The sequence below is a fragment of the Barbus barbus genome (genome assembly GCF_936440315.1).
Source record: "Barbus barbus genome assembly, chromosome: 3".
Lineage (NCBI taxonomy): Eukaryota > Metazoa > Chordata > Actinopteri > Cypriniformes > Cyprinidae > Barbus > Barbus barbus.
Genome location: NC_136731.1, coordinates 16,853,801 through 16,878,377, shown reverse-complemented (window position 1 = coordinate 16,878,377; position 24,577 = coordinate 16,853,801). Strand labels below are relative to the sequence as shown.

General features: G+C 35.1%; 2 protein-coding genes across 5 annotated transcripts in view; one reads left to right on the top strand and one right to left on the bottom strand.

Annotated features, from left to right (window-relative positions):
- The window catches only part of arhgap17b (Rho GTPase activating protein 17b), a 31,839-nt gene extending 23,072 nt beyond the window's left edge, over positions 1 to 8,767 (top strand). For 2 of the 4 annotated variants that reach the window (XM_079381590.1, XM_079381588.1), the window contains 3 exons: positions 78 to 217; positions 1,492 to 1,890; positions 6,515 to 8,687. In XM_079381590.1, coding sequence (XP_079237716.1) covers positions 78 to 217; positions 1,492 to 1,890; positions 6,515 to 6,651 — 676 coding nt within the window. In that variant the 3' untranslated portion in view covers positions 6,652 to 8,687. Of the gene's footprint in view, positions 1 to 77; positions 218 to 1,491; positions 1,891 to 5,422; positions 5,470 to 6,514 lie in introns of all 4 variants that reach the window. The other 2 variants (XM_079381589.1, XM_079381591.1) reach the window with 2 other exon arrangements.
- slc5a11 (solute carrier family 5 member 11) lies at positions 8,210 to 22,322 on the bottom strand (the record flags this gene model as incomplete). The annotated part of the gene is made up of 13 exons (XM_079398869.1): positions 8,210 to 8,537; positions 8,868 to 9,006; positions 9,695 to 9,910; positions 10,766 to 10,934; positions 11,353 to 11,503; positions 11,617 to 11,724; positions 11,807 to 11,942; positions 13,943 to 14,148; positions 14,234 to 14,314; positions 15,893 to 15,998; positions 16,073 to 16,177; positions 21,903 to 21,974; positions 22,188 to 22,322. The coding sequence occupies 13 exons, from the start codon at positions 22,320 to 22,322 to the stop codon at positions 8,308 to 8,310; spliced, it is 1,854 nt and encodes a 617-aa protein (XP_079254995.1). The 3' UTR covers positions 8,210 to 8,307.
- Positions 22,323 to 24,577: the final 2,255 nt, after the last annotated feature.

The following is a 24,577-nucleotide window of genomic DNA, read 5'->3' as shown; positions in this document are numbered from 1 at the left end:
GCATGTGAACTGACCTGTGTATACATCCTGCAGTGTGATCCCATGATAGATGTTCCCTGCTTTTCTTCTCTCCCCAGTAACATCGCCCGAGATCCTGCATCCACACCCCCTGCCATGAGGAACGGCCCGGGAGGTTTGAGTGGGATGCCCGCCCAGCTGAATGTGGTGACCCCTACCTCAGGTCCTAAGGGCCCCAGTCCGTTCTTGGGCCGCAGAGGTCAGAACTTATTATCCGTCCTCATATCTTTATTCAGATCTATTAGGGATGTGCAATATATTGGTTATCAGATGACATTAGAGTTTTTTTAATAGTTGTCAATCAATGTAGAATACACTTCCATTTAAAAGTAAAATAAATTAACCGTTTATTTAAGCAAGGATGCTTTAAACGGATCATTATGTGTTAAAATATTAAATATAAAAAATATTAAATATTGAAAACAAAAATATTAAGCAGCACAACAGTTTTCATCATTGATGATAATAATAAAAGTTTCTTGAGCAGCAAATCAGCATATCAGAATGATTTCTGAAGAATCATGTGACACTGAAGACTGGAGTAATGATGCTGAAAATTCAGCTTTGAATCACAGGAATAAATTACATTTGATATTATATTCAAATTGAAAAGAGTTCATTTAAAGTGTAATAATATTTCCCAATATTACAGTTTTTACTGTATTTTTGATGTAACAAATTCAGCCTTGGTGAGCATAAGCGTTAAAATAAAATAAAAAAACAGTAGTGTATATATTTGTGTATATATTATATATTTTTAATGTTATATATTTAATTTTGCATGCTCATTTCCCAATATTTACATTTACATTACTTTTACTAACTTAATCTTTAAAATAACAATTTAATAACACTGCTACATTTAATCATTAGCAAATCTCAAAATTAATATCCATTTTTATACACTATACATTATAATGTTGTGATGCCTAAGTTCACTTGTGGCATTTAAAAGGATTGATTTTTATATTTGTGTTTATATGCAAAATTAGTTAATTAAAATTCAATTCAATCAAAGTTATTTCTGACATTTTTAACCTATAATTAATTAGAAGCGAATTATTTAAAATGGAATAATCAGTGCATACTTCTAGGGATGGTTCTTTCAAAAATGATAATTGTGTCATTAATTACTCACACTCATGTCGTTCCAAACCCGTATGAATTTTGTTCATCTTCTAAACACAAATTAAGATGTTTTTGATGAAATCCAAGAGCTTTCTGTCCCTGCATAGACAGCAACACAATTGACATGTTCAAGACCCAGAAAGGTAGTAAAGACATCATTAAAATAGTCCATGTGACAACAACAACAAAAAAATCTTAATTTGTGTTCTGAAGATGAATGAAGGTCTTATGGGTTTGGAACGGTGAGTAATTAATGACAGAATTCTCATTTTGGGGTGAACTATCCCTTTAAAATGCATGTTGTCAGTTAGCCAGTAAAATCATGTCTGGATCGTTTGGTTTCAGGTACAAAGAAACAAGCGCCAGCACCTCCCAAACAGGCCGCGCCTCCCACAACTCAGAGCATAAAAGTGGCTCATAACCAGCCCACACCAAACCAGCCCTCAGCCCCGAGCACCCCTCAGCCTCTCATCGCACCCCGCCGCAACAACCAGACCCTCATCCATGCCCCCAGCCACCCTCCTCCTCAACCTCCTTCCCAGCCTCCTCCCCAGAGCACAGAAGAAGCTGAACCATCCCCTCCCAGAACACCCACCCCTCCCGGTACACCTCCTTACGACGGCACTCAGCCGCGCCCCAGGCCCACCCCTCGAGCACGACCCAAACCCACCGGCCCGCCACCACCACAACCAACTAGTGATGGCGCCAATGGTGTCTGTGTTTCTGGATCCAAGATTATCTCAGGTAAGGAAAATCGTGAAAAAAACTCCCAACAACATGCTGACATTTTTGCACAAAAAAAAGAAAAGAATAATTAATAACAACAATAATAAATATTTTTGTTCTTTTATAAATAAATTAAATAATTGTTTAGAATCATAATACATTATATTCAAATATAAATCCTTAAATATTAAATATACAAATTTAGGTAGTTTTTTTTATTAAAAAAATATTGTTTAATTTATTCATATGAAATAAAACAAATCTTTTACAATGTCTAGCCATTTGTAATTATAATAAATATTAATGGAATAATTTCAAACTTTTATCAATAAAAATAAAGTATTTATAATATGATTCATTGTTTAATTTTATTTGTAAAAAAACAACAACATATGAGCAAAATGTTATATAAATATAATTATTAAAAAAATCATAATGGAAAAATCATAATTATCAAAAAAACTAATTATAATCATTCTAAAATGATTAATTGTTTTTATTTATTTCTAGAAAACACAAATACAGCATATGATAGCAAGCTATATGGCAGCATCCAGACTTTTTTTCATAATTTTTCAAATTCAAAAGAAAATTGAAACAAGTTCAAATTCAAAAGAAAATAGAAAAAAGTTCAAATTCAAAAGAAAATTGCGCATTTATCCTTTTCCTGAGGGCAAATGCACACAACTACAGAAATGTACTTGTCTGTACAAGCCTGATGGGAACGTCAAGAGCTCAATGGATGTCATTTGCGCTCTCTTTGATTGTTTCATCTCTTTCATTGTTCACATTTATACAGCTCAATCAACTCTAATATGGAAACACACTCATCTAAAGTCTATAAACGGCAGGTGTTCAGTGTCAGTCTGTTGTTTACCTCATTAACAGCTCATTATTGGGAAGAAAGCCCAGCACTCGCCCCTGCCAAGAAACTCTCCATTAAGCTCGTTTCACATGATGAAAGAAATTTGCAGATGCTGTTGGAGACTAAAAACTTCATCTTCAGATTATAACGTTTTTAAACAATCCCAGATGCAGAGTTAACAAGCTTTATTTTCATAAGTAGGTTTGTCAGGATGGATGTAGTACACAGTGTGCAGTTGCTAGCAGCATTAAGCAGTTAAGCTCTATGGACAACATTCGAGGCATGTAGAAAATACCTATCTATTATAAAATAGAAATAATTTTAAATAAATGAAAAAATAAGGATGTACAAATTATATAATTTAATATTTTAATAATCAAATATTAGTATGATTAAATATGAGAAGGAATTTGACAGCTTACATTAAATTAAAAGTTCAATTCTATGGGCACCACTATGGCATGTAGAAAATACCTCTGAATGATAAAATAGAAGTAATTGTGAATAAATGATAATTATTTTATTTTATTAAAAATAATAAAATTAAATATGAAAAGGAATGTTCCATGTTAAATTAATTAAGGACAGCATCCATGACATGTAGGAGATACTGATGAATCATAAAGTAGATTGTTTTTTAAATAAATAATAATAATAAAATTGACATTTTATTAATAAAATAATCAAATGAAATGAGTAAGAACAGGCAAAAATCCAGTGAAAGTCTCTAAAGGTAATCATAATAAATGTACAACTAAACAATGTTTTAGTTTTTGCCAATTAAGGAATGTTAACATTATTTTTTGTGAAACTTCGCAGATGTTGTCAATTGAGCTTAGCTCGTATTGACCCTGAAACATTCCTTGAATGTCATGTAATCGAATGTTTAATTTGGCTTCAAATATTGTCCTCCTGAAACAGAACATTGCTGAAGTTGAACAGAAATGTATCCAAAGAAGTAACATTTTGATCAGGGAGAAAGAAAAAAGTCTTCATTTGAAAGATGTATTCTATTCGTGGAAAACGGAATCTTCAGTGACAGTTAATTATCATAATTTATTCTAATTCATCATGCCTTTCAGCACCTTTGTGATGTTTATTTGTCCCTGGCATCCATTATCTCAACTCAGAACTGAACACAGATCTTCAGTTTAGTGTTTGACTTTCCGAAATTGACTTTCAGCCCCACACACTCTCTCACACACACACACACACACACACACACACACGCACACATCTTTATGTCTGGATTTCACATTTATCCCTCATAACACGGCTTGTCATCATTGGCCTGACTGTAGGATGCGTCGTATGTAATAATCTCAGTCGTAAGCTTGGGTCAGTGAAAAACATGCTGCAGTAGATGGATCCATTTCCAGCGGTTGTGGAAATATCAGCAGCTGCCAGGAGTCCTTCAGTGTTTGGCCTGAGGTTCAGACGCTCTCCTGCTTTACTGCACACTGCATCTGCACGAGAGAGAGCTGCGATGCTGCCACGTTTCATGACATTACCACCACCATGATTAATGATCCTAGCATTGTTTAAAGAAATCACCACTTTTAGTGTTTAATGACACTCTTTTTGGTGGTTCATTGCCATCAGAACTTCATCCAAAAAGCCAACATGAAGTCAAAACTCACCCTGTTTACTTTGCTGACACATGTTCCTGATTTTATTATGCACAGCTCATTAGTACACATGCTAATCTGAAGAGAATATACACGTCATATGTTTTGAGAGAAGTCGCTTACGTTCAGCATTCATTTGATAAAAAAATACAGTAATATTGTGAAATATTATTACAATTTAAAATAACTGTTTTCTATTTGAATATATTTTAAAATGTAATTAAGTTTTGTGATGCAAAGCTGAATTTTTAGCATCATTCCTCCAGTCTTCAGTGTCAGAAATCATTCTAATATACAGATTTACTGCACAAGAAACATTTATTATTATTATTATCAATGTTGAAAACTGTTGTGCTGATTATTATTTTTGTGGAAACCATGATGCACTACCATTCAAAAGTTTGGGGTAAGAAAGAAAAAAAATACTTTTGTTCAGCAAGGATGCATTAAATTGATCAAATGTGACAGTAAAAACATTTATAATGATTTTTAAAAAATCTTGAAAAGTGATCAGTTTCCACCTAAATTTCAAGCAGCAAAACTTGTTTTAAACATTGATGATAATAACGAGTCATTATTAATAACTGAGCGCTAATTAAGCACCAAATCAGCATATAGGAATGATTCATGAAGGATCATGTGACACTGAATAAATTCAGCTTTGCATCACAAGAATAAATTACATTTTAAAATATATTCAAATAGAAAACAATTATTATAAATTGTAATATTTTACAGTTTTACTGTATTTTTAATCAAAGAAATTTTCAAATTTCTGAAAAATATTTTCCCAAAAATATTTAAAAATCTTACCAACTCCAAACTTTCAACCACCGGTGGTTGTAATTTGTATAATCCAATTAATTTGGACATGTTATAGAAGTAAAATGGGTTGCAGACAATGTTCATGTTGACTTTAAAAGGCTGAGATGTGATTGGATTGGCTTTATAGAAATTCACAGCCGTCTGAATTGTGATTGGCTTCACTTTGCTGGTGGTTCGTCGTCATCAGTGTTTGATCCTTTGAACATGTTGTGACGTTGTTGCACTGTTACAGATGTGTGATCTTCTGCCTGTGAGGTGTGGTTTGAGTGGCAGGCCATGGTAAGAACTCTGGGCGTATCAGTCGATGTTTTGTCAGCTCCATCTGTGTGTGTCTGAATGCTTTCTTTGACTAACAGCAAGTTAACCTGCATGACAAGCTGCCTAACCAGTCTTTGTGGCATGTTTTAGGATAAAATACCAGCACATGCTTTATGCAACTAAACATACAGTAACTCCCCACCCATGAACCTCGGCTGCTTCTTTAGGATGAATGTTAGCTGTGCCACAGATTCTTTATTATTTAACATTACTGATTATTTTACATTTGAATACACTACAGTTTTAAAAGTTTGGGGTCAGATTAATTTTTTTGAAAGAATTAAGTTTGTTTACCAAGGATGCAATAAATTGATCAAAAATGACAGTAAAGACTTTTATATTGTTACTATGTGTGTGTGTGTATATATATATATATATATATATATATATATATATATATATATATATATATATATATATATATATATATATATATATATATATATATATACACACATACATACAATACATATATATTCGAGTAAATGCTGTTGCTTTAAACTTTCTATCCTCAAACAATCCTGGAAAAAGGGTCATGTGACACTGAAGACTGGAGGAATGATGCTGATAATTCAGCTTATAAATTACATTTTAAAATATATTCAGATTGAAAAGTTATTTTAAATTGTAGTAATATTTCACAATATTAGGGGTTTTACTGTATTTTTTTATCAAATAAATGCAGCCTTGATGAGAGACTTCATTCAAAAACATTAAAAATCTTCCTAACCCCAAACGTTTGAACAGCTGTGTACATTTTATCATGTTTAGATATTAATATCATAGGAGTATTATTATTGGTTTATGTGTCGCAACTAAACTACATTATTTTCAATATTTCATCATTTAAATAAAATAATATTAATATTGGATATTATCCGAGTGCATCTTGTTAAATGATAAATTCTTGTTTTCTCAAATATTGCTTGTTTTCCTTGAAGGTCAGGCTTTTTGGAAGTCAAATGTTTTCTTTGTAATATCCTAACTGTGCATTATGATTGCACAGATGAAGATGAAGATGAAGATGGAGAGAAGAGATCTTTGACGGGACCAGGGCTGGATCTTTTCCCGGAGCTTGAGGAGGATGAAACCATAGAAACACTCTCAGAAGATGAACACCAATCAGAAAACACTGCCCTGTGAGGTGGGCGGAGCCCAGTCGTCACACAGCCAATGGGAAGCTATGTTCGTAATAGAATACTAGAATACTTACTGCATAGTGCATTCTTACTATTGGTTTTAAGGATGTGAAAGTATGCAAAATGAAAAACGTTTTTAATATGACCTCAGTTATCTTATAAAAGATAAGATGAGAACGATCAAATGAGTCATCACAGTTGCTTCAAACGTCACACTGGAAATGGAAGGTCAAGTCGATGCATTGCATTGTGGGATATGGTACCCAGCACAGTGTGCAATTATAGTAGGTCATCTGGGTATTCAAAGCATACAGAAAATTTGTATGCCATCTTGAAAAGTGTACATACAGCCCAAATAGTATGGTAGTATGCTATTCCGAACATAGCCATTGACTTTAACCTTTGACCCCTATATAAAACTCTCTATGTCCTCACAATGCTGGCACATTGTAACCACATACCAGGAAAAAAACAGTACTCACATGTTAACATGCTATACATTATTTCATTCACAAATATCATAAAGCTGGTTTGGCTTTTAATCAAGTATGAATGTCTTTCAGTTGTGTGATGTTTTGCATAACAAGTGTTATATATGTGCCTTGAAAAAACTTACCACATCACTTTGCTTCATGTTTTTGTTGGTGATCATGGTGAATGTTTTTTTTTTGTTGTTGTTTGTTTGTTTGTTTTTCAAATTTATTTTAATCATTCCTTTTCTCTTTTAATACTACATTTAAGATTTGACAAAAATTGGATTTAAAAAATCTAAAGAGAAATAATGGTTGTACAGATACAGTTGATTTAATACATGCATAATATTTGTATTTTTAAGTATTTTTCCTGGGGTGCAATACTGACTGCAATGTAGTGTTATGACATTACAGTCGTTTTTGTATTAGTTTAGTAGATTTCAACAATTGTAATTGTTTTACAGGGTTTACTTTAGTGGAGTGTGTACTGCCAAGTACCAATTTATTCAATGTATCCATCCACTGTTGACCATTATAATAAACCCTGCATGTTCTATTATGAAATACTTCATTCTCAAAATGACCAAAAATGCTTTATTTAAAGCGTATGATCCTGTGTCCGAGTTTAGGGGGTTTATTTCATGCTGTATGCAATGCAAAAACAGCACTGACAACATAAATGTGAATGAAAGGGTTAATGGATCAGTCAAGCTCAGGAACCGTCAGCTAGAAAGCCAAAGTCATTCATTCGTTTCAAGAGTGAGTGTGTCTTTATTTCTGTGGCTATGTTATCTTTAATTGGCTCTTAATTGTATATATTGATTTTTTTTTTCTGTTTCACCCCCTTTTGTACACATTTCCTCCATCTGAATTCTCGTTCTTCGTGTTCGCCAGTGCCTCAGATGAACAAATGTTGTACAAAATAATTTTTTCAACACCGCAACTGTTTTCTGATTATATATCTAATAAAATGCTTAATTATAGAAACCAAATCCAGTTGTTTTTTAAAGACTGTTTTGTTTAATTTAAAACATCAAGGACGAATTGGTGACGTGTTAGTTGCAAAAAAAAAGTAAAAAACTGATTTATGATGATATAAGAATATTGGTTTATTATTAAGTACATACTGCATGGAGATTTTCTTTCCCACCAGTCACAATAAACAATACATTATAAAGGACAAGTGACTATGCCCAGTAAGCAAAGAGAAACACGATATACACTGATATACAGATGATGAGGTTGGCGTTTACCAGGTGTTTCATACAGGGGTCTTCCTCGAGGGAACACGTCGAAGCCTCTGGAGGAGGAGGAGAGATCGGTTTGTCTCCTCTCTGCTTCTCCATTCCACAGATCCAGAACAGAGCAGATCTGAGTTTAGATGAACCCGCATTGCTGGACGCAGAACTACTGGAGTCTGCTGACAAATAATGCATTCAGAATTACATGTAAACAGATCAAAACATGTATCATCTACATAGATTTAGTGCATTTTATATCATTTGTTTGCAGATTGCAATTTTTATGTAATGCAATGATGTTCAGATATTAAATGTGATGTTGATGTTTAAGTAATTTTTCGAGTCATTGTATGCTTAAAATATTTCAGTTCCTCCAGTTTTTATTAGATATTAAAAAATATGAAGTGACTTTGTCTCCCTCTGCTGGATAACCGGACTATCATAGAAATAGATAAATTGGACAATTTATATAACACCTGTGCCTGCATATGGATTGGGAAAAGTACCCTCTTTTGTAGGATATGCATCATTTTCCATGTCTTTGGAGTACTGTGTGGCATCCTCGATCGTCTGGAGATCTGAAACCACAGCCTCTTTGCTTTCTGACACAGGATCAAAGCGTGTGTACCACGTCAAACGACTGATCTGTAAAATAACAAACCCTTTATATGAGTGTGTTTGCCAAATTAAAGGGATTCTGTCATTCCGTCAAGCTGTGCCAAACATGTATGAGTTGTCTGTAGAGCACAAAATATTTAGAAAAATGTTGGTAACCAAACAGTTGACGATTTTTTTTATATATATACTATGAAAGTCAATGGCTATCGTCAACTGTTTGGTTTGGAACAACATGAGGCCAAATAAATGATTTTATTTTGGGGTGAACTATCCCTTTAAGGTTTATAAAAAGGCATTTCTGAATGCAAAGTATGTTTTTTGTGAAATTGCAAACTGGGTTAGAGTTGGTTTTGTTTGTGTGTGTGTGTGTGTGTGTGTGTGTGTGTGTGTGTGTGTGTGCATGTTTATGTGGTTTATGAGGACACAAATTTGTATAATGACATGGGTATGACAGAGGTATTACAATATGAAGGTGGTTTATGAGGACACTGCCTATGTCCCCGTAATTCAAAAGGCTTAAAAAACATACTAAATGGTGTTTTTTTGAAAATCTAAAAATGCACAAAGTCTCCTGTGAGGGCTAAGTTTAGGTGTAGTCTTGGTGTAGGGCAATAGCACACACAGTTTGTTCAGTATAAAAACCATTACGCCTATGGAGAGTCCCCATAAACCACAAAAACCAACATGTGTGTGTGTGTGTGTGTGTGTGTTTAACCTGCTCTGGTTTGGGCTTCTCTGTAGCCAGACTAACACACACAACCACAATGACTGTAAGGACAGTGAGAATGATGGAGAAGTACAGGTAGTGAACATATTTAATTATGTCAGGCCTGTTGTCGATCTCATAGCACTGTGGCGTTGGATAGACGAAATCCAGAATCATCCTTATACAGCCCACCACCATGCCCACCGTCAGACCCCAGAATGCACCCTACACCAACACAACAGAAAATGAATGAAACAAGAGACCATACTTATGCACCATTCTGTGCAATGTTGTAGTATAAATAAATAGTGTGTTCAAACTGAAAAAAGGGGACTTCAAATGATGCGCTTGATTAATTAATTTGATTGATTAATGCCAAACAAACAAACAAACAAACAAACAACTCTGCTGGATGATAAATAACCTTCTGAAATTCATACATTAGATGGAGTGTGTGGTGGAAAAAATGCTTTGGTAAATCATAATTATGAGATAAGTCAAAATATTACCGTCAATTATGAGATAAAAGTCACAATTATGAGATACAAACTTGAAATTATAACTGTCATTGAGAAGTCTGAGATACTAAGTCATAATTACGAGATAAAATGTGTTATATTATAAAGTTGAAATTATAGCATACGTCATAATTATGAGATAGAAAGTCAGTATGACAAAAAGAAAATGAGTAATAATGAAATATAACGTCTTTATGACAAAGACAAATTTATGACTAATAATTATGAGTTGAAACTATGACATAATTGTGAGAAAAAAATCACATTTTCATGTCAATGACTGTCAAAGATAGACAAAGCAACAAGCAAAATATCTTTAATATCGTTTGAATACCAATATCACACTATATATTGTGTTGTTGGTCTTATTATCCACTGTGATTACTATACAGCAAAATCCCACCAGAGCTAACAAGTGCTTGTGCGATGCTACTTAAACATTATTCACAATTTTACCCATAATATAGGTTTATTTTACACAAATTATTAATGAATGCTTTTCAAAATCGCTTTGATGCTTAATTTTACTCGAGTGCTTGATCTAAGTACAAAAGTTTTGTACCTTCTCATTGGTCCGTTTCCAGAAGCATCCCGCGAAGAAGACAACCGTTATGGGGGGCTGCAGGTACATACTGATAGATTGGATGTAGATGAAGAGCTGCCCACCCTGACTGGCCTGAACCAGAGGAATCCACAACACTGACACCACCACTAACACCAACACAAACACTCTTTGACATGGAAACACACACACACACAGCAGCTGAAAATTCAATAAAATTCAATCCAAAATTCAGCGTCTCTCCAATATTGGAGGTTAATGCAAGCCACATCGGTTCCTTATGTTTTCGAAATGCTCTCGAGGTACTTTGAATCAAAGCAATATAGAAATCCTGGTCAGGACACGTCCGAGACAAATGGCATGTATGGTCACCCTATGTAAAGTTCTGAAATGTTTCCAGAAATTCACCGCCTCTTTGCAACCTTAGATGCAAGCCAACGTTAGATTTTGCTTTCATTTCCAACTAAACAGTCCAATGTTTAAGTCTTTCTGGGTACTTTTAAAGGCAAATAGCCATTTACAGGATGAGGAAACTGATGAATTGTCTTTTAAAATCTAGTGTGGATAACAACTTGTTGATGTCATACCTTCCCACAATCATGAGCTCCCACTCGGAGGCAGTGCGGCGGATGTTTCTCCAAAGGTCCATGGTGAAAATGGTGCTGGAACTGTTGAATATGGACGTCAGAGAGGACATGAGAGCAGCCAACATCACAGCCATCATTAAACCCCTCAGACCTTGACAAACACACAAGAAGAAAATGATTCATCGCAGCCATCTGTTCTAGAAACTGAAAACTATAGAAAAACATCCTACATATGAGTAAATAATCAAGGAATCTCACTGATACCTGCAGGAAGAAGCTCCATGACCAGTTTGGCGTAAGCAATGTCTGAGCAGCCCACCGGATTCCCACAAACTTGTTTACACACATCCGGGTCTCCACACCCCACCTCATCTACACACATTCACATACATTTTAAGATAACAAATTGTGCATTTAGATGTTCAAAGGTCTTAAACTTATTTCAGACACACACCTGGGTAAAGTATCCTGCTAATCATGCCTGGAATCACCATCATGAAGAAGGGCAGAACTTTGAGGTAAGCAGCAAGTAAAGATCCTCCTTTAGCATGCACAATGTTCTTGGCAGCAAGTGAACGCTGCACTATCACCTTCACACAGGAACGACAACAAAATTTATTACGTCTGGAAGGTATATGGTCACTGGGGAGTTTTCTAAGGTCTTATGAATGATTACTAGGTGAACGCTAAGGAAGTGGTCCAAATGGTTGATAAATACAGTATATAGAAAGTTTGAGAACTAGCTAGATAGTTAAAACTAGAACTTTCCGACAGTCCAGGAACTTCAGTCTAGCAAGCTTGAAACTTGAATCTCGGTGGATATAGAACTTCTTTAATAGAAAATTTAAAAGATCCAGAGCTTCAATCTAGCTAGAATTTATCACAGCTCTAGATCTAGATAGATGTAGAACATAAATTTAGTCCAGAACAGTCATGGCCAAAAATATCAGAACCCTTGTTAAATATGATAAAAGAAGGCTGTGAAAATTAATCTGGATTGTTAATCCTTTTGATCTTTTATTAAAAAAATTCACAAAAATCTAACCTTTCATTGGGTAATAAGAATTTAAAATAGGGGGAAATATCATTATGAAATAAAGGTTTTCTCTAATACACATTAGCCACAATTAACGGCACCCTTTTATTCAATACTTTTTGAAACCTCCATTTGCCAATTTAACAGCTCTAAATTTTCTCCTATAACACCTGACAAGAGATAAGAGACCATTCCTTCATCCAGAATCACTCCAGATGCTTCAGATTCCCAGCTCCGTGTTGGTGCTTCTTCTCTTCAGTTCACCCCACTTGTTTTCTACAGGGTTCAGGTCAGAGGACTGGAATGGCCAGCAGAAGCTTGGTTTTGTGCTCAGTGACCCATTTTTGTGTTGTTTTTGAGGTTTGTGTTTGGATTATTGTTTGCTGGAAGATCCAAACATGGTCCATTATAAGATTTCTAACAGAGTCAGTCACTTTTTGTTTTTTTGTCTGTTGGTATTTGATAGAATCCATGATGCCATGTGTCTAAACAAGATGTCCAGGACCTCCAGCAGAAATATAGGCCCACAACATCAAAAATACAGCAGTATATTTCATTGTACACATGGGGTAATTTTATCCCTGTGTTCACCAAACCCATCTTGAGTGTTTGCTGCTAAAAAACTCATTTTTTAGTTTCATCTGACCATAGAAGCCAGTCCCATTTGAAGTGCCAGTCCTGTCTGATAACTGAATATGCTGGAGTTTGTTTTTGGATTAATTTTTAATCCAAAACAACATGTGGTGATGTAGGTGCTGTTTAACAATTTTTTAAAGGTTTTCTGACCCCCGAGTCTCAACTATTTTCTGCAGTTCTCCAGCTGTGATCCTTGAAGAGTCTTTAGCCACTCAAACTCTCCTTCTCACCGTGCATTAGGACGATATAGACACATGTCCTCTTCCAGGCAGATTCGTAACATTTTATGTTGATTGGAAATTCTTAATTATTGCCCTGATGGTGGAAATGGGAATTTTCACTGCTCTAGCTCTTTTCTTAAAGCCACTTCACTAATTTGTGAAGCTCAATTATCTTTTATCAGAAATATATTCTTTGGTTTTTCTCATTGTGATGGATGATTAAGGGAATTTGGGCTTTGTTTTCCCTCCTGTTTATATTTCTGTGAAACAGGAAGCCATGGCTGGATAATTTCATGTTCATAATCACCCTGGAGTGCTCAAAATTGTGAATATGAATGGGAATATACTTCAGAGAAATTTTACTCATAAGAATTTCTAGGGGTACCAAAAATTGTGTCCAATGTGTATTTGAGAAAAACATTTATTTCACAATGATATTTCCCCCCATTTTAAATTCTTATTATCCAATGCAAGTTTAATAAATAAAAGATCAAAAGGATTAACAATGCAGATAAATTTTCACAGCCTTCTTTGATCATATTTACCAGGGGTGCCAATATTTTTGGCCATGACTGTAGATCTATTCAGTATATCTGGATTGATAGTTTAGAACTTCTACATAGATAGAAACCATCATACCCATCATGAGAAAGGTGTTCAAAATAAGTCAGTTCAATTAACACTGCTGGTTCTTTACCTGGTCAGAACACCAGTACCACATGGAGGGTATGGACATGCCCAGGATCACTCCCGGCCAGGGAAGGTCAGAGGTCACAGGGTGACGGAATATGTGAAAGGCATCCTCCCGTGGGATCCCGCAGGTGGTGTTGGGCACTCGGATGGAGGGAATAGCCTGAGGATACTTATCCAGGACAGCTTGAAATCCCCCAACCTCTGTAAAACCTTCACAGCAACATTGAGAAGAGTGTACTATTATTGTATTAAAGGCATCAAGACTTAAATAAACATGACTGTCATGGTCACTCACTGAAGCCCATGAGGATCAGGGCTCCGATCACCATAATGAGAGTCTGAACTGCATCGGTGTAGATCACTGCTGCCAGACCACCTGTAACCACATCAGTCAATAAATGCTTTAGCAGATTATAAGACTTCCTCATATCTGATTTTATGAGAATAGAGAAGTCCACACTAATAGCATGCTTGCTGAGAACAGACCCCAACTATAACTATAAAATTTTAATAATCATTCAAATTCTGTGAGAATGGGGACATCCACTCTACACTTAACAATAACACAGAGGATCAATATTGTTGGAATAACTTTCAAAGGGTTTTTTTTTGGGGGGGGGGGGGGGGGGGGGGGGGTTCAGTTGGTGAACCATAAAAAACACTGACAGACAGTGTTTTAAATTATGACAGTAGTTGTACCTGCCTGTTATATCTTGTGTTTTATTGACAAATGGTAGGTTTAGGGGCAGGGGTTGGGTTACGTGCTCATAAATGTGTAATTAGTGTAATATAAATAAAACTGTTGTGACTGTTTACAATGAAAAAAAATCACACCCCAACATATATGCAATAATGGCAATATATAATATAATATATATATATATATATATATATATATATAATTTAATCATGACGCTAAAAATCCCAGTGCCTTTCGCATCGGCATATTGATGCCAAGGGTTTCTTATTTAAAGCAATGGAGGACCTGCACGTCGAAAAATGACGCCATCAATTTGTGACAAGTTGGGAGTGAGAAGTTTTGTTTTATTTATTTATTTGATGTGAAGAGGGTTTTTTAATTAACATTTTGCTAGCAACAACTAGTTTATGTATTTTTACGAATTTGGAGCTCCCTATTTATTGTCGAAAATATATCACTGTCGTCATTGTTACCATCAGAATGATTTGGAAGCTGATATTTCAAGGTAAAAAAAACCAAAAAAACTTATATCAGGGTTCCCAACCTTTAAGTTCAGCTTTGAGTGAGATTTTCAATTCATAAGGGTATAAAATCTTTTGTTGAATGCAGTTCAATGTCTTTTTTTAACAGGATTTTAAATATTCAAATTTAAATTTAAATTCAGTATTTGCTTAAATCATTAATCACTTATGCTTATACGAGTATCATAATTTTTTTTTAAAGGATGTAAGTTATAAACTTTTTAAATTTCACTTTTAAAAAAAAACAGTGTTTAATTATGCCTAAATAACTATCAAATGCAAAACTCACAAATACGTAAGCAGGTAGGCCTATGACCTGCAATACTCTTATGACAAACAAGACTAGTAGAGATGTATATTTATTAAAGCTTGTCACAAATACAGAGTTCTAGCATGAAACTCTAGATGGTGCAGTCCGATACGTCTAACTCAATCTGTCCTAATGACATCATTATCACATGGCACAGCTGATTAGCTCTCTCCTGTATTGGTAGCCAATGAGCTCTCTGCTCAACATTCAAATATATGACTAGTGCTGTTTGTAGCAGTTTCGCAGCGTGCTTCAGAAACCCTCCACCTTCCCCAGCTCCACCTGTATAGATCTGCTACGAGGTGATGCTATAGGGGGTTATTTCATGTATGTTATATTTGCAGCAGCAGTATTTCTTACATGTTCACAACAGCAGCAGTATTTCTTACATGCGCACACAATAAGTGTGCTAAAATATGTGACCTGCGATGGTGTAGAGAGCGGTGATGCTGAGGAGCAAAACCACAGCGAGGTAGATGTTCCACTGCAGAGCCTGCTGGATGAACACAGCTCCTGCGTACATGTCCACCTGCACACAGAGCAACACAGAGATCATTACCAAGTCCGCTCTTGTAATTAGATGTTTAAATCGAGCATACTTACTGATATTTTTGTGAAGATGTAGATAAATAGATATAAAACACAAAGAAATAACTGTATTCTTTTTCCACCAAATCTTTTCTGTAAATACTCGGGCATTGTTGTGACCTGCAAAATAATGGAAAATCATCTTAATTCTCACGAATTGCAGAAACAACCAGATGAACACAGTTGCATACAGATATATTTGTGTATCCACAACCGTTCAAAAAAATTTAGTCTGTAAGCTTTTTTCAAATAAATGAATGGACTATATTCATTTAGTCTTTATCTACAAAATTTGAATTTGAATGCCTTTCTTCAACAAGGGCATGTTAAACTGATTAAAAGTAACAGGAGATACATTTACAACCAATGTGGTAACACTTTATACTAACTTTTATTAATAAATCATTAAACATTATATAATGCTTAACAGATCATTAGTTAATATTTATTCAAATAGCAAGAAATGTTTACTAATACAACAGATCACTATTTCGTGTAAAATAAAATGCTTAAAAATGTCATTAATCTCCCAATTCCTATGATCATGCACTTCCTAAAAATCTAAGGGTTGGTTAAAAGGTCAGAAGTGTTACGGGGCTGACGAGACGTGAGACGTGCGGATCCATATGCAAAGCTTTATTATAAAACATGGTCGGTAAACAGGCAGGGTCAGACAGTGGCAAACAGGTATGGCAAGGGCAAGACAAAGCAATCCGTGGAACAAGCGTGGGTCGACGATCAGCGAACAGTATCCAAAGGGGCAGGGCAGAGAGATAATCCAAAAGCGAGAGCAAAATTCCAAACGGGGAGCGAGCAGAGTCCAAACGGCAGAGGCTAAGGGTAAATCCAGTAAACACGGGCAGGGTCAGACACGGCAGGAAAACAAGGCAAGACTATGACTATGACTATGACTATGACTATGACTATGACTATGACTCTGTAAAGTTGCTATCGCTAGGTGAGTGATAAATGCTAACAATACTCGGCCCTGAGCAAGAGCAAGTCCCAGACTTAAATAGTGAGTGAGTGATTGTGAAATGATAATCAGGTGTGTGTGATGTGTGAATGGTGACAGCTGTGATCTGTGCAATGGATTGTGGGAACTGTAGTCCAGTGTGCTGTGTAGTGTAAGAGCCAATGTGGTGAACGGGTGACCTCTGGTGGTGATTGTCCGGAAGAGCATGGACCAGATTCGTGACAAGAAGTGTACAGGGGTCAATTTGATGACTGTAAGGGAACATGGTTCAGTCTGTTTATATTACATTGCTTTGATGAATAAACAAATAAAGTATTTTCCTGAATAAAGGAATGTCCTGTTTAATGATATATAGTAGTATACTAGTGTTAAAATATATAAATAAAACATGCAATAAAATGTGTTTTGCACCCAAATTACACTGTGTTAAAGGGGTCATCGGATGCAAAATTCACTTTTCAAGTTGTTTGAACATAAATGTGTTTTGGAAGTATGTGTACACATCCATCCTATAATGATAAAAATCCACCCAGCGGTTTTTTTTTAAATCCCTATTTTAAAATCCCTTTTCTCAAATCAGGCTGTTCTGAGGTTCCTGTCAGAATGACGTAGTTCTGCACAGGCCCCTCCCATGATTGTTGATTGACAAGACCGTCTTCCCTTAGACCCGCCCTGAGTGAACTGAGAGCTGTCCACCATTGTGTCGACTCTGGTGCAGGGGACGACAAGATGTCTCCGATTAAGTGATTGAGGTGTTTTGTTGTTGGATGTACTTAATGAATATAGCAGTCATCACTTACTCCTGACATCTAAGCCGCTGAAGATGCAGAGGATTAATGTTACTTTCGCTTTGTTCGCGTGAATTATTCATGATCCAGCTTTATCTACAGAAGAAGTGAGTATAAGGGTTTTTATGAATCTTTGCAAATCGCCTTTCTTAATAATGTGCTAGTTATACAGTTTCGCGGCGGAAGCTTAGTATGCTCCATAGATATACAGTCCTCTCCATAAGTATTGGAACAGTAAAGTCAAAATTGCTCTGTTGGCTGTGGAGTCAAGACATTTGCAAATATGATTAAAAGATGAATATCAGACAAAACTACAGAATGTCACATTTTATTATTAGCCGTTTCAACACATATTTGTTTTACCAAATAAAAAGAACAGCACTTTTAGAGTTCATCCCACTCATTGATGTGAGCATAAGTACTGGGAGAGTTGAACATAAGGCAGATATAAAAGATTATTATTAAAGCTATTATTTAGCTACAGATCCCTTGCGCACAATCACAGCAGTGAGTCTGTGACCCATAGACATCACCAGACTCTTGGTCTCATCCTTTGAAATACTTTTCCCAGCCTTTAATGCAGCCAATTCCAATTGTTGCTTGTTTTGGGGAGTTTCTGCCTTTACTCTCCTCTTCAGCTGGTGAAATTCATGTTCAATCAGATTTAAATCTGGAGATTGACTTGGGCAATCTAAGACTTTCCATTTCTTTGCCCTTATAAATTCCTTGACTGAACTGGCAGGGTGTGTTGGGTCTTTGTCCTGATGAAATATGAAGCACTTCCCAATGAATCTGGTGGCATTTCCTTGAATATTGGTAGGCAAGATGGTTTTGTACCCTTCCAAATTCATTCTGCTACTGTCATCATACATTAAGTCATCAGTAAAGTAGAGAGGGCCTGTTCCAGAGACAGCCATGCATGCCCATGCCATGACACCACCTCCACCATGCTTTACAGATGAGGCTGTATGCTTGGGATCATTTGCAGTTCCCTTTTTTCTCCACATTTTTGCTTTCCCATCACTTAGATAAAGGTTCATCTTTGTCTCATCGGTCCATAAACACAGCTCCAAAACTCTTCTGGCTCATCTTTGTGCTTTTTTGCAAACTCTAATCTTGCCTTTCTATTTTTGGTGCTGGTCAGAGGTTTGTATCTTGCTGTGTAGCATCTGTAATTCTGTGTCAAAGTCTCCTGAGGACAGTAGATTGTCAGAACATCACCCCAGCTTTCTGGAAGTTGTTGGTGATTTTACAGACACGTCTTTTATGGTTCATTTTCACAGCTTTTATGATTTGTCTGTCATCAACTACTGTTGTTTTCTCAGCCGATCAGGTCGTTGTTGGTCGCTGGTGGTTTCCAAACTCTTGATTTCTCCATGCCCTTTATTTTTCCTTGAGCTCTAATTGACTTCCTCTTTTCTTTTAGCATCCAAATTGCTTGCTTTTCTCTCAAAGTCAGCTCCCTCATCTTCATCCTAGTTTGTGTGTGTCATCATCGAATGCAAGATTCAGAATACAGAAGTAATGGATATAACTGATACGACACATTCCCTGCTTTTAATATCTGAAGAATTAATGCAACAGGACACAGCTGATCACTTAGAAAGACCTGTGAGGCAACTGTCCCAATACTTCTGCTCACATCAGATAGAGGGATGAAACTCTAAAAGTGCTGAACTTCTTAGCTGGTAAAACATCTATGTGTTGAATCACCCAATAATAAAACCTGACATTCTGTGTAGTTTTTTCTCATATTCATCTTTTAATCATATTTGTAAATGTCTTGACTCCACAGCCAACAGAGCAATTTTGTCTTTACTGTTCTAATACCTTTGGAGGGCACTGTATATACCTAGATGTCTCATTATTGACTGGATATCGACTCATTATCATATCTGGAGCGTCTAATAGGGAATCTACACGTATCTATGGTCTGCTCTTCACTCCACAGAAGAGAGGGGCGGAGTCAGCAGAGCTCACTAGGATTTAAAGCAACATCAACTAGAACAGCGTGCTGAAAACAGAGCTGATTATGACAGGGTAAAGAAGGTGTTTTATACACTACCATTGAGACATTTTAACCAAAATTATGTTATAGACTTTTCATTAAGACCCTAAAGAATCATATCAACTTGTGCAAAATGGGCATCCGATGACCCGTTTTAAGCCATTAGAAACTGTTTAGCTAAACTTAACTATCCACCTTTACACAAACATTGCAGGGGCCATAAAGGGACTAAATGATTAATAAACATTTATAAACATTTACAGATGATGAATAGTCTCAACTTTAGATTGGGTACTGCAAAAACATGAACAAATAATTAATAAATAATTTGTAAAGATGTGTAAATAGGGGTGAATTAAGGCCATTAAGACACATTTTGCCATTGAGATGACTGCTCATAAAGGTAATAATGATTAATAAATGTTTATTACCATTTACAAATTATGAATAGTTTCCACTTTAGATTGGGTACTGAAACAAAAAACCCACATAATTAATAAATGATTAAAGATCTACCCAACAAACGATGCCAAATATGTGACCTTTACAGGCTGTGATTATGAGTTAATAATTAATATGTAAACATGCCTAGTCTATGAAGTGATCAAAATGACTAATTAAGCTATTTTTACAACAAAAAAGGTAAATTGTACTTCATTTGTCTTCCAGGAAACATGCAAGTATCTTCTGCCGCATCAGAAGGGCAGTACTAAATGGAAAAATATGGTATTTCAACAAAATAAGAAAAATTTTGACATCTTCATCCTGTTCAAAAGTTTGCACCCCCCTGGCTCTTAATGCATCGTGTTTCCTTCAGGAGCATCAGTGAATGTTTGAACCTTTTTTAATTGTTGTGTTTGAGTCCCTCAATCATCCTCAGCGTGAAAAGGTGGATCTCAAAATCATACAGTTACTGCTGGAAAGGGTTCAAATATGCAAAAGATGCTGGAAAACTGAAGAATCTGCAGGACATGGAGGATTTTTCTGAAGAACAGTGCTCAGTTTAACTGTTCAGAACAAACAAGGGACTCATGAACAACCATCACAAAACAAAAAAACAGTCGTAGATCATCCAGGTAACCACACACAGTATTAAGAACCAAGGGTTCCCAAACTTTTGAATGTGGTTATTTTAGTAATTTCAGCTATTTTTTTGTCTTGTGGACTATATGTAAACATCTTTTATGGAAAATATCTTACCCAGGACAGTACTAAATAAAAAATAACATGCATTTTGTATGATCTCTCTTATTTTGGTAAAATTATCCACATTTTCACACTTGATTCAAGATTCATATTCATATCTAAAGACATGAATCTCCCCAGATCAAATTTCACTTCAAAAGGGAAGAAAAATACATTTTGACTAATAGGCCTATTTTTTAGGTTTCAATCATTTTCATGACAATTTTAAGACATTAATCATAACTATCTATAACAAAAATGGTAAACTAAAACCATAAACCATTTTCCCTGAAATAAATTAAATGTTAACTCAAATAAAATATTGTATTAAAAAAAATTTTTTTTTTTATTTCAGCTAGTTGCCAAGGCAGCTTTTCTTATTTTTCTTCTTTAGTTAAACCTTAAATACTAAAATAATAAATAATAATAAACTGAAATTAATAAAAACGGGAAACATTAAAATATATAAATAAATAAATAAAAAACACAACAAAATTACTAAAACTAACTAAAATTCAAATGAAAACGGAAAATATAAAAAGAAAAACTGATTCAAAATATTAACAGTGATAATAAAATAACACTGTAATATGCATTCGAATTACATGACAGTAATGAGAAATACATTTTCGTAATACAGAAATAAGAACTGGAGGGGAAATTGTGCTTAATTGTCATGAAAATAATGGCAGATGTTAATGTTGATGGTCCTAAAGGCTTCATTTTCTTTATCCAATAATGTTTTGGTAGTAACACTGTACCACTGTATAATGCACATACTTTTTTGTACAGAAATGAAAATTATGTCAAAATTGTCAATGGTTCTAAAAACAGACTTCATTTTCTTTATGCAAATATATATGGTTTGAGTGAGATTTACTCACTCACCGGCCACCAAGTCATGTTTTTGCCAGCAAGGAAGTATCCATCCACTGTGCTCCTTTTGGTCTTCCACATGGACTGTTGAGTGAACAAAGGTTATAAATATGCCATATACAAGATGTTAAGCCATAAATGTGTTAAGTAACAAATTTACTAATGTAAAATTCAGCTACGATGTGTGATATTACAGAGAGAACAAGAACCTGAAACCTGCAAACACTTCTGAGTTTTGTCACTGTGAAATACACCATCCCGATACAGCTGTGCATTTTGTGATTTCAGTAAACTTACCCACAAGCCCACTCCCAGAACCAAGAGGAAGTAGATGACAAGCACCACTATATCTGTGGTGGCCAGGGTAGTCGGACGCAATGTGTCCTCGGCAGTGGGGGAAGGGGAAACGACAGGATGCTCGGTGGTAGCCATGAGGAGTTTCTCAGGTGTGTGTCACTTTAAGACAGCAGACAGTAGATAATTGCTTTCATCACACTTTGACAAACACACTCAGTGTAACCATATGAAGACGTAACTTGTCTGTCTTAACATGTATAGCCTGTATTTGCATGTTAAGGCTTTTCCAAGAACCACAGAGATACTGGGTATATGTTACAGAGGAATGGCAAATGTTTCCCTATGGAGATTAAAACTAGAATGTTAACTCCTAAGAAAAGACAACAGGGAAAAACTCAGAAATGGCATTATACTCAAATTTTCTGCTTACAAATCCAACTTTGATAAAGAAGCCATACAAAAACCATGTTTCCTCACAGATTTACTGAATTTAATCAGTTTTACTTTCGACGAAAGAGAGAAATATACGCAAGCATGCTTCTAGCAGCCTGCATGATAAATATTGTTCCGGTTTAAGGTGTAAAGTTTTATTTTAGTATTGAAGTTTGTAAAGGCATTTGAAAATATCACACCATTAGTAACCTAGTAAAAGTTTCCCACAGCTTTTGACCAGTGAATTTCCATGACTTTTCCGGTTGTTTATAATACCGAGTTAAAAAGTTTGGTTAAGATCTCTTTCTAAAGTACAATTTAGAAACTTTTAAACGTCTAGGCCTAGAAATTATCATTGTAAGATGAAGATCGCAACATTAGTAACTGCCATACTAATTAATACCCACAACAACATATGTATATATTTGACTGATTTAGTCAGTTTTACTTTATAGGTAATAATGCAACAGCAGCAACCTAAGCAAAATCTGAACATAATTTGTTAGTTGTTGCCCATTACTCATTATTCATTTTTCTTACTGATACTAATTAATATCCATTCATGTTCACCTATGCACATTATATATCATTCAAACCCATCAAAATCAAAACAGGCAAGCATACTAACAAAGTGAAAGTGCTTTCTCAGCCTGCAGAATAGAACAAAGTTAAAGATCTCAAGATTTCTCATACACGTATAGCCATTACTACATAAACAAATGAAGAGAAATAGAGGAGCAAAAGTTAACAGTTAAAGACTCACCTGAATAAGAGGTCAGAAACAGACAGAGGTCTTTAACTTCGTAAAAGGTCCATTTAAATAGGACAATAGGGTCTCCAATGAATGAACCCAGAAGTTTCTCTCAGTAGCGTACAGATGATCCCTCTCCGATCAAAGGGATCAAACTCCACTCGCCGTCATGTAACACTTCACGCTGGTTAAAATGTAAGGGCGTTTTATTACCAAAACGGTAATGACAACAGAACAATGTTGCAACATCACTTATACAGAGTTACTCAGTAGAAGCAGCAACATTTATTATACATGATACATTACAAAAGAGAGGAAAATAAATGAACAATAGTAAAAGTCCTGTACTGCCCTGTAAGTGTTCAGAACTTTAGTAGTTGTGTATTTTTTGCATTTACAGTATCACCACCAGATATTAATTCGTCTTATATGGCACTTTCAAGTTCAAGTCATTCAATTTTTTCTTTGGGCCATCGTCCCATCCATGATGAGATCATGAAATTAGCTGTTAACATTGAGAAACATATCCTAAAAATAAAATAATTTAAAGCGTGTAGCAAACTTTACTGACATTGAAATAATTCCCCATAAATTAATATAAATAATAATAATAACTGACAGCTAGGAAATGTGCTATAATCATACATGCATTTTCTGTTTTCATATGACAAGCCCCTGGCTCCTTACATTCGGTGGTGATTAAAAAAAGATGAGTTCAATAACATGAGCTCAAAGATGATACATATTATATAATATAAGATTTTCACAGCTGGAAAAACAGTCAACACTTTGATAAAGACTGAATCATATGTGTGAATGTCTTTAACAATTTTTACATTCAAATAGTTTAATACAAATCATACGGAAAGTTCCATATAATCCTTTAAACATTCATTATAACTCAGTGCAATGAACAGAATGATACAGGAACCATATGAGTCACTATGGTAATAAGGAATTAAAAGCAGCACAAAAGTGAAATGTTAATTAAAAGTTAATATTTAAAAATACCAAATGCATATAGTGAAGTCATAATTTAGCTCATCGTTGTTTTTCATAGCTAGTAAAGCAATAATACAAGAACTGCATCTCTTGTACAATAATATATCTCTATCTATGCAGTTTAAAAAAAAGAAAGAACTCTTCATCAACAATTTATAATATATTGCACTTAAACATTCTGCGTATGAGGAATGACTGTTTTTTA